Raw genomic sequence first — 17,734 nt, forward strand, 5'->3', positions numbered from 1 at the left:
ATGGAAGTGATAGACTATTCATCCATGGAGGTGTTTAAGAGATGTGTGGATATGACAGGGAGAGGTGTGGTATGTGGTACTCATCAGATCAGGTTCATGGTTGGACTTGAAGGTCTTTTCCAACTTAAACAACCCTGTGCTTCTAAAATTACACCAGTTGAACAGAATCAGCATGGAAATAACATCATGGTTCAGTAAAGTTCTTGATTTTTCCAGGCTTAAACTACTTAGGGCCAAGACTGTAACAGGATCTAGGTTAAAGAAAATGAATGGAATAAGCTGCTGTAGAGCCTTAACGTGCTTAATCTCTTAAATTATTTGACCACAAATTTTTGTTGTATTGCTTAAACTGACACAACTAGGCAGCAGGAATCAAAACAAGCTAAGCATATGCCACACATTCAAAAATGAAGAGTGTTTGAAATGCATTTCACAGTGAAACAGTGAAAGTACTTCAATACACAGTGAAAGTTATTTTATTTATATATTGTTAAAGTTCACTGAGCAGATAGCAGGGCAAGGGAGGCAATTGTCTCCCTCTGCTCTGCCTTTGTGGGGTCCCTTTTGGAATACTACAACCAGGCCTAGGGCCCCCAGCACAAAAAAGATGAGGAACTGTTAGAGCAGGTCCATAAAAAAAGATGAGAGGGCTGGAGCACCTCTCCTGTGGATAAAGGCTGAGGGAGCTGGCCAAGAGAAACCCTGTTCAGCCTGGCTAAGAGAAAGCTCCAGGGTCTGATTGTATCCTTTCAGTTTTTAAAGGGAGCTTATAAAAAGATGGAGTCTGAGTTTTATTAAGGGCAAAGGAGAATGACTTTAAACTAAAAGAAGGAAGACTTATGTTAGATGTTAGGAGAAAATTCTTTACTCAGAGAGCAGTGAGGCACTGGCACAGCCTTTTTCAAGAAATCACCTACTTTTGACAGATTAAACCTATAACTTCTAGAACAGGATATTCAGTGATTCTGTGATGCCTTCTGGTATTTATTATGCTCTAAAGAGTGAATTTCTAGCAGGGTTTTTGCTCAGTTTCACTAAAGCAAGAATTTAAGTTTACTTTCCTTGAAGGAATTGAAAAATGCAGCTCAAATTCAAAGTACTGTATATAATAGGTAAAGCTTTACATGAAAAAGACATACATTCTTTATACAGAGTAAGATACCTAATATAACACTGGATGCTATCAAAGAGGAATCTGTTGGAAGAAAATAAAATAAAATTTACTAAAACTAAGCACTTCTATGTTTGATAAATAATATTATTACTTTAAATAGGTTACAGCAACATGGTTGTCAGTTTGATTTATTTATGCATAGAGATTGGGAACTGTTTTGCTAATGATCACAGCAAGTAAAATTACTATTATGTGTCTGAATAACTGATGATGTATACAATATTGTGCAACAATATGCATTTTCAGTGTTGCTCTTTAATTTGTCCATACATTTTGTATAAGCTCAGCTTACGTGATTGAAAATTTGTATGAATGTAGACAGAACAAATATTTAGCATAAGAACCTGATTATGTACTCTGATATCTTTTGGCAATGTATTTGACAGATTATGTAACAATAGACACAGCAATTTTGGAAGATTGACTCAGAACACAAATATCTATATGTATATAATTCCATATTTTTTCTGTGGAACACTTGAATAATAGGGAATCTGGATTTGTATGAGCTGCTTGGTGTTTATTGCTGACATGTGGGGACAGGACGAAGCCTAGGATTCCCTAGAGCTAACCCACTACTAGAACTGACTTAGCACTGTAAAATTCACTACTTCTGTAGTCCTGAAAAGTAGATCTCTAGGAACATCTTCAAAGTATCTTGAAGACCTAGGGTAGTGGGGAGAGGAGTAGGAGGTGTGAGATTAAGGCATATGGTAGGTTTCTCAGCCTTTGACAGGGTTTAGACCCCCCGAATATGTGCCACGAGAACTTTCCTCTGTCCTTTTCCTCTGAAGGAACTGATTTCATCAAGGCAGTGTCATCCTCTTCTTTTCCACATCACTTCTGAGAAGGAAATGTCAAAGAGCGTTATCACTTGTCAGATAAAGTTTAAATGAAACCAATGGGCAGATAGACACTGAGGTCATCAAGCAGCTCTCTTCAGATTTTAACAACTCTTATTATTTACCAAAATGTTTTCCTTTCATCTTGGTAGCACAATCACATTAAGACCATAACTGTTAGTACATGGGTAATGAAATACTGTGAGTATATGTGCAGATGAGAAATGTGATGAACGCAGACTTAAGGTTGTGGCAGACATTCTGTACATATATGTTCTTGTGCTGTTGACAGCAAATATTATCCCCATGTTCTGATGATTAAGTGAATTAACTTATTTCCTTTTGCTTATTTGCTTTTTTGTTCATATGCGTGTAACAGTCACTTCACAATTCTTTTTTTCCAATTTTTTTTTTTTTTTAGCAAAAGACATAGCAAAGTCCATTGAAAAACAGCAAATCAATCAACTAACTTTTTCTCAAATAGTGTGTCATTTTCATCTCATTTTTGAAATGCTATTTGTTGTATGCAATTATCTTCAGCTTGTAAAAAAGAAATGAATCAGTTTTCTTACTAAGGAAAGCCTATGTCCAATTAATATTTGACATCACTTCAAAAGGTCAGTTTTCTTTGTCTACATTGAGAGGAAGCTATTATTAAAAGGTCTTTCTGGTTTTGGCAATATAGCTGAAGTAGCATAGCAAGACAGCTTAGTGCCTCATTTTGGCTAGTTATAATGGAAGAAACTCATTTGTGATCATATTTTAGCTCATCATTGACTGAAAACTTTGTTTTTTACAAAATGTAACTGCCCAGGGAGCTTTTGGAGTCTCCTCTGGAGATGTTCAAGACCTGACTGGATGTTTTCCATTGTAACCTACTGTAGGAACCTGCAGGGGGTTGGACTAGGTGGTCTCCAGAAGTCCCTTCCAACTCTACAATTCTGTGATTCTGTGGTAACCAAGTTCCAATTTTGAATGTGACTTACTGTACCGTTTAGGAGGTGATAATGATTAGTCTCCCCATCCCTTCTCGTGTCTCTGAGTCATCAGCATTTGCTCACACTCCTTTGTCCTTTGCACCTTTGTATCCCAATCTGAGTGTCTTGTGAAGCTTCATATAGCTGCATTTATATAGTTTGAGGTTTGGAAAAAAAAAATCAGTATGGCTTCGCTATTGAAAAATACATCCAAAGGCCAAAATGAAAATTTACAACAATAATTTGAAGCATACCTGAATGAAAGGAGAAAATTAAGGGGGAAAGAACTTTAAGAACTATTTATTTTTTATTATTTATTTTTAGAAAAAGCCTAATGCATAATGAATAATACACGAATTGCATTTTGAAAAACCAGGAGACACAAAAACTAAAAAACTCCAAAGCAAAGCAAGCTGGCAAGCAAGCAAGACCAAGTAAATTAATATTCTGATGGTTTATATATTTATTTAAAATATGAGGTTTTATAACACTTTAAGTTTTCTGCTTCTTTCTCCTGTAAACTGATCCAAATCAAAGGAAGAGAGTAGAACCAAGTGCATAAGAAAACTGTATGTGTTACGCAGAACTATAAAAGACATTATATCAATAAATAGGGATTTGATTTCCTTCCATTACATGATGACTGCATGTCTTTGCCACATCAAAAACATCAGTTGTATTATGGAGGGGCTGTCCTTTCAAGGACTCAGTTTTTACTGTTTCAAGAAGTTAAACATTTTTTAATCAGAAAAATTACAATGGTTTTTACCTTCTGCAGAAAAGAACAGACTTTGAGCAGACTTTTTACAGACTTTGAGCAGATGGAAAAAAACCAAACCTTTGCTTTTTGCTTTTCTGCACTCAAGAAAATATTTTAGTCCAGTTTTTCCAGGAAGAAGTGAGGTATCCAGAACTATATGGTACTACATTGACTGCAGAACACAACATATCACAAAAATAATTTTTTATGTATGTACTGTTTATGGGCAAACAACTGTTCAAATTTGTGATCAAATTAATCATAATGATTAATAATGAAGAAAAAGAGACCATTCTGTGAAACAAGTTTTCTGCAGATAATAAAACGTATATCCAGCAGTTTGGAGTTTTAAAAAGCATATGCTGAGCATTACATGCCTTTTTATTGATGCAGATCCTGGAAAGTGGCAGCATTAAAAATTCTTTTTACTTGCTAGCTTCAGATTATTTTCTTTAAACTGCAGCATTTAATTTTAAAGTATGAAGTAAAGTGAAAATATTGTTTGCCAATGACTATTTAACACTGTATAAGAAGCTGAAGAAAGCATACTGTAATTCAGGACCTATTATCTTGAGTTCTGGAGGTCATAATATTAAAGAATGATAACAGTGTTACTAAATAAAAAATAGGTAGAAAATTGCTTCCATAAAGGATGCAGTCGACTTCAAATTTAGTCAGAAAAAGAATTGAAGGTACTCTTTCTTTGATAACCAGTTTCCATTTGTTTGTTTGTGTGCTAGATTATCAGTCACATTTTTCTACTTGGAAACAAAAAATCTCATTTACTATTTTGTGAGCTGTTCATAAGATGGGAAACTGGCTAGGAAGCAGGGCCTACATTGAAGCTTACTTTAAAATAATTCTCAAATATAGTAAGATAACAAAAACAGAACACTTTATAGTTCATGTAAAAATGTAACTGGCAAGTGAGAAGAAAAATCTGGCAAATTGTAAAGGACAGATTTAGTGTTTCTTGAAAGGATGTGATTGGTTCTTTCTAATCTTACGTTAGTATGAAGCTAGGCTAACTGACCTAAAGTGGGTGAATATATACTTGTGAAAAAATTAGTGCAAAAGGAAATCATGAGAGCAATGTAATTACCAGAGCAATACTGGGAGAACAGCTCTAATTGAAATGACAGAACAGTTATTAGTCTTTGAGAATTGCCCTATATAAAGTTCATGACTGATATAATGATGAATGTGTAAAATAACTTTTATAAATAAATTATATTGATATCAACATGACTTTTGCTATGCTAAGGTCTTTCAGAGATAGTTTGTCTGCTGTAAAGCTTAATCACACTTGTTGCAGTGATCTTTTGGTGAATTATACATTGAATTTCTGACATTTCTTTACTTGCCAAACTGAAAAAAAAAACCAAAACAAAACAAACCAAAACTTGAAATTGTGCTTTATTTGCAGCATCTGGCGTGGACCAAATATAAACTGCACTGACAGTTCAGGCTATACTGCTTTACATCACGCAGCTCTGAATGGACACAAGTAAGTACCTCATGTTTAGTTCTTATTTATGAGAATGATATTTAACTTTGTGCTTTACCATATGTAGCATAGCATTGAAGTACTCATTGAATGGTGACACAGACTTACTATGGCCCATGGAAGATTATTTTAGTGATAGAAGAACTTCTGACACTGTCATTTATATCATGTAATATATTTATACCATTTATACCATGTAGTAATTGAAAATGAGAAATGCAGTTCAGAATTTACAGGTTCTATACTGATTCTTATTGTCTATTCTTATTGTTACTGCTATTGATATCTCTAGTGCTTTTTAGCTGATAGGAAATTGCAACAGAAAAATTTGTAGTATACGTGTGTGCATGTATGTGCACATATATAGTGCAGTGGATGTCTAATGGATGTACAAAACAAGAACAGTATAGGTTAATCATTATCAAAGTAAAAGTAGAATGATAAGAATGCTCAGTTGCACACTTAAAAACATAAAAAAAGATTTCCATCTCGTTTTATGTGACTATAATTTTTACTAAGTTAACACATGCATTCCTCCACAAGTATGGGAAAAACTTGCAAAATTCACTCTGAAGGCTACTGCACAGGCATACCAGTGCAGGTGAACAGGTGAACTCTTTGAGTAATTTAATCAACAAAAAGAAAGTGGAAACTTGCTACCTATTCTGGATTACACCTTGTAGTCTGTTCTGTGTTGCCTCTGTTTTTATATGTTGTCCCTTACTCCATGTTACCACTGTATCATGCTGCCAACTGCTTGCTGTTATTAAGACAGATCAAGAACAATTTTTGAAGTCTGTAACTTTCTTGGATGGACCCCACTATCTCAAAGGTGAGAGCTGCCCCACTTAATGCAGTTCAGCCATTCTGTTTCTAAAATGGGGTTGAAGACAATTCACTGAAGAAAATTTTGACGTAACGCTGTGGGAGATCAAAACTCAATAGAAATTGAGAACGATTTGCAGTAAGTTTACAGTGACTTTGGAGACACAGATCTTTAAGATAATACAAATCTGTAATAATTTTACGTTTATATATTTATTTCACAAATTTTTCATTCTTGCTTAGAAAAATTAAAACTTCAGAATGTGTATTTAATTGTGTTATGGAGACCTGCTTATTTTTTGAAGAGTCATCTTTTGGACAAAATATGATATTCTCTTTCTGAATAAATAAGCAACATTAAAATACTGTTTAACTAGGTATTATATGTTCTCCAAAACTTAGTTCTGTAGCAAGATTTAGAATCACCCATTAGCATATTTTAACTCCTAAATCCTTACTGTGAGCGATATGAGTCCTTACTATAGCCTATAAGTACTTACTGTGAAATACTAAGCTTTATCCTTTTTCAACAAGGGAGAAGTCAATATCTTCTCTTTTATTAATTGTTTGCTGGCCTTTCCACTGTTTTGAATGTCGAAGTCCCACATCCTAGCTCACAAAAATTACTCAGGTTTTAAATGGACAAAAACTACTTTTGGTACAAACTAATAATTATCCAGCAAAGTAAAAATATTGTTGTATAAAGCTGAATCCATTATGTATAGCAGCATGAAGAATTAAATTTCAGAACATTCAAATCTGAAATGATATTTTCAGACACAATATTGACCTGCTGAAGTCAGAGAGAAGTTCTAGATGTGGACTTGTGGCCTCTGGCTGCTATAACCCCTTTACACTCACAGCAGGGTAAGGAGCAGCTCCTGACACAATCTTTCAAGCTCAGCTTATTAAAGTAATCTGAAGTACATTATGACATGCTTAATGACAAATTACACTGACCCTGCTGTAATGGTAGCACCATCAGCAACAGAATTGGAAGGACACTTGATATTCATAATTTCATTAGACATTACAAATAACAAATAGCTCTACACTCTATTTTGGTTTAGAAACTTGATATTCAAATCCAATATTGAGTACAATCTTTTGGCAAGATCCTTCCTACAAAGGAGAGATTCTTGTGCTATGAAAACTTTTGAGGTTTTAGTTTTTCACAATTTACACTAAGATGAACTCAAGAGATTTCAAAGTTTTTCATGAAAAGTGAGAGCATAAGACACCATGACCTAGCCAGTTACTTAGGGCTGGGGCACTTGCTGGACAACAGCATTTAAGTTCCTACTCATTCATTGTATGTCATGAATTCCTTCCTCATTGCTTACTCTAGGATAGTTCTCTTTCCTATTGGAGTTCTGTAGGTAATTAAGTCAGATCTGCGGCAGGAATTCAAATTTCAATCTCCCCTAAGTAATTTTAGTTAGCTCAGTAATTTTACTGGGCTAAGGACTCAATTTTTTGCTCTCTCAAACTTATTTCTACAGAATTGAGAAGTTCCTGTGGAGCACTGAAAAAGACCTACGCTAGAAAAATTTGGAAGGTCAGGGCATTCATGAAGTTTGAAGGAGACCTATGAACTATTTTGTAAATTGACAGGGGACTAAAATATAAGCTTTCCTCATTCCAAGTTGGTGTCCACTATTCAGTCAACTACAGTTCAGCACAGTTCATCATGTGTTTACTGTATTTACATTTCTTTAAAACACTTCTACATTATATAATATTATCTATGTAAAGAAAATTTTGAACTGCTTTTCCCAATAGTTACTGTATATTGTTATTATCTATGGATATCAGTTATGGAGTGTTGGTTTTTTTTTCTGTTTGGTCAGTTTTTTGGTTTTTGTTGGTTTTGTTGTTTTTTTTTTTTAATATGTGTATCTGTTTTTCCCCCATTTATTTCAATTTTATTTTATTTTTTGTTAAGTGTGTGCCTTTCAAACCACTTTGTAGCTCTGGCCTTCATTAGACTTCCTATTGAAAGACCAACCAGTGTGACATGAAAAGTCTTTCAAACCTAATTTGCACTAAGAATCTCTCAGAGTAGTCCCTTCTGGAACTTTCCATGTAGTAAGTCTTTCAGCAATGGATTTACTCTTTTGTGGTTGTTTCCATGCTTTTTGATTTTGCCAGGAGTACACAGAATTCAGCTTAAAGTCTCCCTCACGATTTCAATGCGGTGACTTATTTCTGAAATGACTGTGAGTTTCTTTTCACCTGGATGTGCTCAATCCTCTTTGCTGTATTTTTTTTCTCAATAGGCAATTAGATGAGATTCCATCAAGATTAGGAGACCAATTGCATTGAGACTTACCTTCTACCTTCTTTTGTAGCGAAGGACTTCATTTGTAGTCATAACATGGACCGTATATTTTGGCTGTGTTTTGCTACATATTTAAGGCTTAGAAATGATTGATCTATATTTTTATAATTGTTTCACTTGAATAACATTCTTTTTTTTTTTTTTCTTTTTGGTAATATGTATGTTTATATAAAAATGTAGCAAAGTAAGCTTCCCAGCAATTTTTAGATTTACCTCCTGTTTTCCAGGGATATAGTTCTCAAATTACTTCAGTATGAAGCATCGACTAATGTGGCAGATAATAAAGGTTATTTTCCTATTCACTTGGCTGCTTGGAGAGGAGACGTAGACATTGTGAAGATTCTCATCCATCACGGGCCATCTCACTCCAGAGTGAATGAACAGGTAAAGTGATTAATAACAGTTCTGTATAACATCAGGAAAGGACAGCACATACTCTTTACATCTTTCATATTTATAGACAAATAAGAAAAAATAAAAAGATCTGTTTTCCATTGTACCAGTATTTTCTTCTCCAGGACTAACAAGATCTTCTAATGTAAGTATACCAGGTATCTTTCTTCTGATTGGACATAGACCTAACAAATGCTAGACTTTAAAGAGTGTGAAAAATCCTTGTCATAGAATCATAGAATCACCAAGGTTGAAAAAGACCTCCTAGATCATCCAGTCCAACCATCCACCTCCCACCAGTAGTTCCCCACTAAACCATGTCCTTTAGTGCAACATATAAACATTTCTTGAACACCTCCAGGGACAGTGACTCTCCCACCTCCCTGAACAGCCCATTCCAGCACTTGACCACTCTTTCAGAGAAGAAAGTTTTTATAATATCCAATCTGAACCATCTACTTTTCTGAAAAATCATATGAAGACATACTCCAGCTATTGCATTGTAAATGTTAATGTTAACTTGCATAAACTTTGTATCTTTTTTTACTTTACTAGACATCATATTCCTGATAAAAACTGTATAAAATTAATAATGGTTGTGTGTTGAGTGTAATGTAAATGAACTGATATGCAGAGATAAGTGACAAATCACATGAACTGTATGTGTGCACGTGTATATGCACACATCTGTCCAAAAGAAAACAGATTAGCTTGCCTGACAGATACAGTAGAAAAAACATAGTCCTTGTAAAAATAATGAGAGTGTTAACATTGGTAAGGATATGATAAATAAATACTTTTCTATTGTCAAACATATGGCATAACCTCTGTTTCAATCTATATATACCTATAAGTTTCATTTGTAGGATTAGTATTAAGAAATAGAAAATCTGATGTCCTGTATAATCAGCTGAACTGCCTGAAGACTGGAGGTAGACTATGAAATGTGAGTAGTAATCATAATCCATTGAATTTGCAAGGGTAATCAGAAGGTTAATGGAATGCAAAGGTAGGAGTCAGCTCCAGATTCAGATCTAAATGTTGGTGTTTATCTGGCCTGCATGTTCATCGTTGTATTCTATGGAGGTCTAGTCCATGTTATCGGAAGAGTCAACAGGGTTACTCTGGTGACCAAAAGTAAGGGCAGAAACTCGTTTGCCTGAACGCAGATATTCACAACCTTCTAAGGCCTTGCTATAGCTGAGAAATTTAAAAAGAATGGGAGAAAATGCCATGGAGTGGCTACTGGCCTACAGGTAGGATATCCTAGAACATCAGTGTCCAACCTTTTGGCTTTCCTGAGCCACGCTGAGTGAGGATGAATTGTCTTGGGCCACATATGAAATAAGTAAGCCGCTCCAAAAGTAATGCCTTCCTATTTGTTTCCACACAGAGGAAAATAACACTACTTGATAGTACAATTTCTCAGCTGCAAAATGCTGTTTTTGAACATGGCTACCACCATTAACTATACATTTTTCTCCAGTGATGAATAGAAGCCTGCATGCCACACTACTTAAAATCTGCACCAGCAAATGTGATCCCGTTAATGTTGCCACTCCTGAAATGCACCATCCACTGCTTCACTGTGATCACATTCATTGTTTGGTCTCCATAAATGTTCAGCAAATGTAGATTTATGTCAGTGGATGTCATTTTTTCTGCATGGAAATATTCAGTGACACACCTTCATTTCATACCCTGAAATTTCTGATGTTCACATCAGATGCCATTCTGTCAGACTGCCCCCCTGCTGCCTTCTGTCACACAGCAACAAAATGTAATGGTGGGAAGGTGCAACCTCTACTGCCATACCACCAACATCTACCTCTGATGTCATGGGTCAACATAATAAAATAGAGGGTATAACTTTCGGAGCAGGCCTTGTATGTAATGTATATCATCAACAAAACTTATTTTATAATTTTTTTTAATATTTGTAACTAAGACATAAAAAAGAAAGTATCAAAGACATGAAAGTAATGAGATATTTGACCTCGTTTTTGTGAAACTAATGCATATGTGTTTGGTTTGATGGCAGTGGTTCAAATTCCTGGTGAGTTCTCTGTGTGCTCATCAAAGCTTTGTGATGAAATTTTATTTTTGCTGTGCTTCATCCTTGACAATAGACAAAAATGTATACGGCCACAAGGCAATAACATGAATAAGACATGACTGTGAAATGAGGGTTATTTCTCTCTGGTAAGAGAGATCTTATAAAAGTCTGGTAAAGAGATGTTATTTTTGAGTTCAATATCTGATTGCCATTTGATATATTCTATTTGAAAATTTGCAGATAATGTATTTACGTTGACTGAAAATGGAGTTGCAAATATACCAAAAAGTCGATTATTTTTTTTTTTTTGGTCAATTTTGAGTTCTCAAAACAGAAAGCACAGCTTCATTTTTTTTGCTGTTGACAAGACTTCGTTTAGCCAATGGAGTAAAATACATGCAATTACTCGCCGTAACTTTAGTTAGCACTGCACTATGACTTCCCCTTGTCCTGGTCTCAGACCAGACAGTGCCAATTGCACACCAGTGTTTGGTTGTTGCTGAGAAATGCGTGCACCCCCAGGGCTGGGTCAGGCTGTTCAGTGGCACGCAGCTGCCCGCTATGATGGCTAGAGGTCAGGCCATGCCAGGTCTTAACATCCCCTTATAGGCCATGGGTTAGACATTTCAAATGGCTGACAGATAATAGGCATCTGAGACAGGAAAGCAAACTGCAAAAAACAACAAGAAATACTGTAGACTGCAAACACTTCATCACTGTGAGATGCCATCTCTTGAATTATATGTTTGATATTTGAGGTTGAACACTTAGCAGTTGCAATCTACAGAACAGCTACGACTCGATTATCAAGTATTAGTGCAAGAGATAAACGAAAATTAAATAATAAAATTCACTGATATCAAGAATTCTGGGAGACGCTGTGAAGTCTGGGCTCATCCAAGAAAAAATACGAGGAACAAAACTTGTCATTCTGTGCATTGATTTGCAGTTCTGGAGTTTTTGTAACTCATTTTTATCAGGTGTTGCGTAGAGGATGAATGCAGCTGAATTACAGGATTACTTTTTATCAGTGATACATGTTTTCTTACATTTTATTTCTGTGGTAAAATAAAGAAGAGCAACTTCTTGGCTGCATGCTGCTCCTTTACTTCAAGAAATTCCTTGCACTCTACTGGCAGAAACTGGGAAGCTAATCAGGAACTAGACAGAGAGATTGGAAAATACATTTAATTAAGATCTGAAAGGAAAATGTAAATTCAAATCTAATTCCAGGCACAACCCAATCCCACACATGTCCAAATTTCTAGAATATTCTTGAGCTTGAATATGTGTGCTACCCTATCTGTCTGATTTGATTGGTGGAGCAGGTAAGCAGAGATATAATCATAGAATGATATCTGATTCTATAATCCACTGGGGAAAAGGTCCTCTGATGTTTATGTGTTTTACCCAAAAATTTAATAAATAAAAATGTGTAAGCAATCCTCACATGAAATATTGGTTCCTAAGAATCTTAAGAGAATCTCAATCATATTTAATCCTGAAGTTAAACTCACGCATACACAGTTGTCCTTAATGACTTAGTAAATCTCTTGTTGTTCTGTTCTAGACGGTGGCTAGCTTTAGTAGGGGACCACTTTTCTGGCACCTGCTGTGCCAGAAAAGCACTCTTTGAAGGAGATATTATCCATGTCATAGAATGAAGGGAAACCAAGTCCACCCACATATCCTCAAGTAACACCACAGTGGCATCCTCATCTGAATAGTTGTATTTTGCATTCTTAATGAGCCTGTGGTTTCTATGACTTTTGCTCACTTGCTCATAGGGTCAACAAGACACGTGGCTTCTCACAGTAACCACAGCAGTTCTTAGATCTGTGAAACTGAAGCTACAATTTGTCAGAGATCCTGGGCTACTCAGTCTCTTTATCTGCTTTTTCCTTTCTCTCCTGCTTTCGTTTTTCTCCTGAATACTGGAGACAAGAATAATCATGGTGTTTTGTTTGTTTGTTTGTTTCTGATACTTTTTCACCACAACAAAGAATATATTCCAATCAGACTTTTTCTGGTTTTTGTTTCTCTAAAGATCCCATTAAGAATTCGTATGCTTTCAGCGTAAGAAAATAAATTTGTTCATTTTGAAAAAAGCTGTTGCAACAAATTTGTAATACATCTTCATTCTTCATTTATTATTAAAATTCTATGTGAAATAAATGTTTCTAAACACTTAAGTGAGAGTAAGTAAGATTGAATAAAACAGAGAAGTAAATTAGAAGCTTCTGATACCTGAATGTATATTCCATGAACTAATTTATTAGTTTCTATTTATAATCATTCATAAGATTTAATGTGGTATACTGTAAATTAACAGAAATGCTTTCCACACATTTACAATGCAGTTAACTAACATCATAAGATCATATCCAGCATCTAAAGCTCTGAATGCCCCCTACTGTTCTCATTACATAAAGTTAAAAAAAAAAAAGTAAAAATTAAAGGGTCCAACAAGCAACAATTATTTTATGCATGTGGGGAACATACATATACAGAAAATGGTAACAGCATGAAAAATATAGAGGAATAATTTTATCCCTGTTTAGTACAGAAATCTGAGTTGATGTATGTAAAACATACCTGACATAAGCTTTAAATTACAGAACATAGATAAATGAAAAGAAAAAGTTTAAACTCTATTGATGAAGACTTGAAAATATGTAAATTATGAAGTGAACAAAGACCAAGTAAGTAGCAAGAGATCAGAATTTGTTAGTAAATGAATACCAAATGTAATAAAAATGTGTGCTGTTAAGACTCAAATTACTTACATGTTTGTTTATAGAAAGTTGTGCGGGTAGCACAGTCATCAATATAAAATCATATAACTGATAAGAAATCCTATTATACAGAGAAGTTATATAAATAACAGACACATATATCTCAGTATGCAGGAGAAAATGAGCACACAGTCTCATGCAGAAAGATGAATCATTTTAAGAAGAAATATAACATTCAATATATATATTTTAAAATATATTCAGATAATATGAATAGCAAAAAAAAATTACAAGAAAAAATATGACATTTCTGAAACTTTTGATGTTCTTCTGTTTTGTGAATTTGACTCTTTCTTTCTACACATTAGACATTTCACTTACATTTATACATTTAATGTGCCATGAAATTTTTCAGTGCATCAAATCACGATTGTAAAGAACACATATTTCCATAATGCTGTTTGATGTGTCTTCTGAGATGTGAAGGAAAAGAGAGGATGTATTAATATTTAGATATTTAACATATTTACTGAGCCAAACTGTCAAAATGAAGCATAGGCATTATATTCTTATCTTAATAGTAGCAACTTCTAGAAATACAAAATCTGTTCCAAAATAGCCTGAAAAATATTGTTCCTTGTCTGCCTTTGATTTTTCCCCCCTGCTTTGTTTACAGACTATGCAGATGAATTACGGAATTTCTTTCACAACTATTATACTCACTTCTGAATTTTGAAATAATAGTGCAGAGGAAATTTGATTTGATTGCAGCAACAAATTTGAAGAAACTTTTATTCAAAGGAATCAACTATTAGCTATTAAAAATTTAAGAAGTACTTTGAAATTTTATTTACATGTCAATAGGGCAAACTTTAATGGAAGGTCATTTCGCTTGGTTTGACTCACACTGAATAACTTGCAACAGAACTTTTGCCAATAACTTCTAAGAATTATACTTTCATATTTTTGAATAAAAAAATCTTACTATCCAAATGCAAGTGTTCTCTAAACAATTCTTATCCACATGAGAATATAAATGCCATTTTTTCACAGTTCATATTTTTATAAAGCTGTATGTTAGAACATGTTCATTAAGGATTGCAATGCAGAGGTTTAAACAGCGCTGAGAAGGGAAAAGTAGAAATAGATGTGGGCAGCATGCAGTAAAGTATTTCAGGATCTCTGTATGAATTTGTAGATTAAAAGAGAGATATAAAGAAACATGGTAGTTCTACAGGGAGAAGAAAATGTCCAAGTCCAACTATTTTATTTATTTCTCCTCTTAAAGCTGATACCTACTTTAAGCACTTGTAGATTTACTCCATTTATTCTGCAAATTACTGTAAAAACTCGGAATGTGAATTAAGCTATACATCTAATTTCTCTGTGAAACCATTTCCATTGAATATGTAAATGCAGTAACTGCTGGCAGAAATTACAATAATTGGCCATTTTGTGTGTGATTATCTGATTTTCTTATTTAATTGTGATAATTGTACACAAAATTATCTTGCAATTGCCTGTTGATCTATACATTTCTGTCTATGAAATATTGAAAATCGATGCTTTTATAAATAGTTTGTAATGAATTCTACAAATGTAATAGAAATAACTACAAATGTAATAGAAATAACAAAATTCTACAAATAAATAATAAACTATGCCTATGATTTGTGGGTGTGCCACTGTACTAAAAAAATTCTTCCCCAATCTTAGGCAAAACATATCCTATGTTTCCTCCAAAGTCCCTGGAACTCAGAAAACATCTCACAGGTAGTTGATAGATCATTGCAGCCACGTGGTGTTGCAATTGTAGATATTTTTACCAAAATTTACAGTTGGTGTAATAGAGGAAAGACAGTGTGGAGGTCTGAATAAAGCACACATTCAAATACTTGTTAGCCATCGAGTGCCGTCTGCCTTTCATTTTCTGCCTTGCTCTTCTTACTTTCCAGCTTCTGTCTTGCAACGTGGCAGGAAATGCATTCCAGTCATAGGGATCATCAACTTGTGTGGTGGTGCATTTACCTGAAGAGCTTATCTGCAGCATTAATTTATCAGAGTGTATTGATCTATATTTTCTCTCTCTCAGGTTCATCTGAGTCATTTAAAATCAAGATGAGATGAAAACAACAGTAATGTTAAAATGATAAAACAGGTTTTTTGGTTCTTGATTATAAAGTTAAGAACACTGTTACCAGAAACAATAGTTTCTAGGTAGTACTATACAAAGATTTTATCATCCTAGCTAGCATCTATGTAAAAGGCCAAACCCTCATTTTTCTGATGCTCTCATATTTTTTGTCTTTCAAAAGACAAATCTTTTTTTTTTTTCCTACTTTCTTCTGTCTGTCTCCAGAACTTTTATCGGTTGTTTCCTTTAAATATACAGTCTGTAGGTTCAGACCTAACTTTTCTGCTTTCTTCAGAACAACTTTTTGTATTTCCTTACTGTCTTTCTTTGACTTTGCATTGAACATGTAGTTCTTCATATGGTGTAATGGCTTTTACAACATTTTCAACTGTCACAAAATTTTGTAAATCATCTATCAGGAGAAGCAGTCAATGTGCACAGTTTATAGCATCTAGACTATTTTAAGTCCTCACAGAGACAACATAAGATATATTAATAATATAGATGGCATACAGAATTCAGAGAGCTCTATAAATCATTTTCTTCCTGTCTGCCTAAAGTTATTCATCTGTTTTGTATTGCAAGCATACAGACAGAAGTGGAAGAAAGCAATTAAAGAATATACTGCTTATTCGCAAAGTTTAATAAAGATTATTAAATAGTTTGGCTGTTTATAAAGCAAAAAAATATACAATCCACAGCATACAAATACTCATATGCCTCATAATGTGATAGAAAAAGTCTTCCTAATATCTGTACTAGCTATTTTACCCTCTTTGGAGTTTTGATTATTGACTTGATGCTAACTTCTTTAGTGCAATGTGAAAATAGTTTGTACCTGATACACTTTCACTGTGCAGTTTTACTGTGTATTTTCGGAACTCTAACAGAAAACTTCAATGGCTTAAAAACAACTGTACTGAGAGGAGAGACTTAAGTGTTAGAGTATTTCTTAATGAAGGACTCAGCTGTGATTTCAGGAACAGTTGAATTAAGAAGCGTTACAGAAGCATATCCTCATGAGCACCATGTATTTCGGGATGTGTTAAAAATGCATTGGTAACAATGCAGACACAGGGATCAAATCTGCTTGAGGCCCACAGTTGACGTATTTATGTATTATTAGTAAAATTTTATTGGAGTCATTCTGAAGCATTTAGCATGTATTATCATACATTATATTGCAAACCCTGCCTAGGTAGTTATCTCATGGAAGCAATTCATACAAGCAGAGCAGTTCCATTGTGTGACTAAACACAAACTTCTTTTTTAACAGAACAATGAAAATGAAACAGCATTGCATTGTGCAGCTCAGTACGGTCATTCAGAAGTAGTTGCTGTTCTGTTGGAAGAGCTAACAGACCCTACAATAAGGAACAACAAGTTAGAAACGCCTCTGGATCTGGCAGCACTTTATGGACGTCTGCGTGTTGTCAAAATGATCATCAAAGCATATCCAAACCTGATGAACTGCAACACAAGAAAACACACACCTTTGCATCTTGCTGCACGAAATGGCCACAAAGCTGTTGTACAGGTGCTTCTGGAAGCTGGAATGGATGTCAGCTGCCAAGTTAGTGCACAAATTCTTTCTTCCTTTCCTCCTTTCTTCCTATCTTTATTTACTTTCTTGTTATCTTTACTAATCTTTATCTTTAGAATATAATTCATTTTTTAATGTATATACACTTGCATTTTCTGTTATAAATGCTACAGGGTAATATATAATATTGATTTAGTTTTTACAAACCAAATTGTATGTTCTCAACAAAAATCCGTATTTTCAAAGCTGAGTGTGTATTCTAATGTTGCCTTGAGGCATACAGATTTAGATACTGAAACTATATAATTTAATCTAATCTATTCTAATCTAATCTAATCTAATCTAAACAAATATATTTATTACACCGATGGCTTTAATGATGCAAAGCTGACTTGCTAAATCTGTGGCTCTTAGTGTAATTGGTCAACCAGAAGTAATTTTTGAATG

At 34.3% G+C, this 17,734-nt stretch overlaps 1 protein-coding gene across 9 annotated transcripts in view; it reads left to right on the forward strand.

The window, feature by feature from the left end:
* The window catches only part of ANKS1B (ankyrin repeat and sterile alpha motif domain containing 1B), a 403,660-nt gene that overhangs the window by 35,457 nt on the left and 350,469 nt on the right, over positions 1-17,734 (forward strand). For all 9 annotated transcript variants that reach the window (XM_052667844.1, XM_052667843.1, XM_052667851.1 and 6 more), the window contains exons 2-4: positions 5,180-5,260; positions 8,654-8,810; positions 17,021-17,317. In XM_052667844.1, the coding sequence (XP_052523804.1) occupies positions 5,180-5,260; positions 8,654-8,810; positions 17,021-17,317 (535 nt within the window). The remainder of the gene's footprint in view (positions 1-5,179; positions 5,261-8,653; positions 8,811-17,020; positions 17,318-17,734) is intronic.

Source organism: Tympanuchus pallidicinctus, unplaced genomic scaffold, assembly GCF_026119805.1.
Source record: "Tympanuchus pallidicinctus isolate F22 unplaced genomic scaffold, pur_lepc_1.0 scaffold8, whole genome shotgun sequence".
In the NCBI taxonomy this organism is placed as follows: domain Eukaryota; kingdom Metazoa; phylum Chordata; class Aves; order Galliformes; family Phasianidae; genus Tympanuchus; species Tympanuchus pallidicinctus.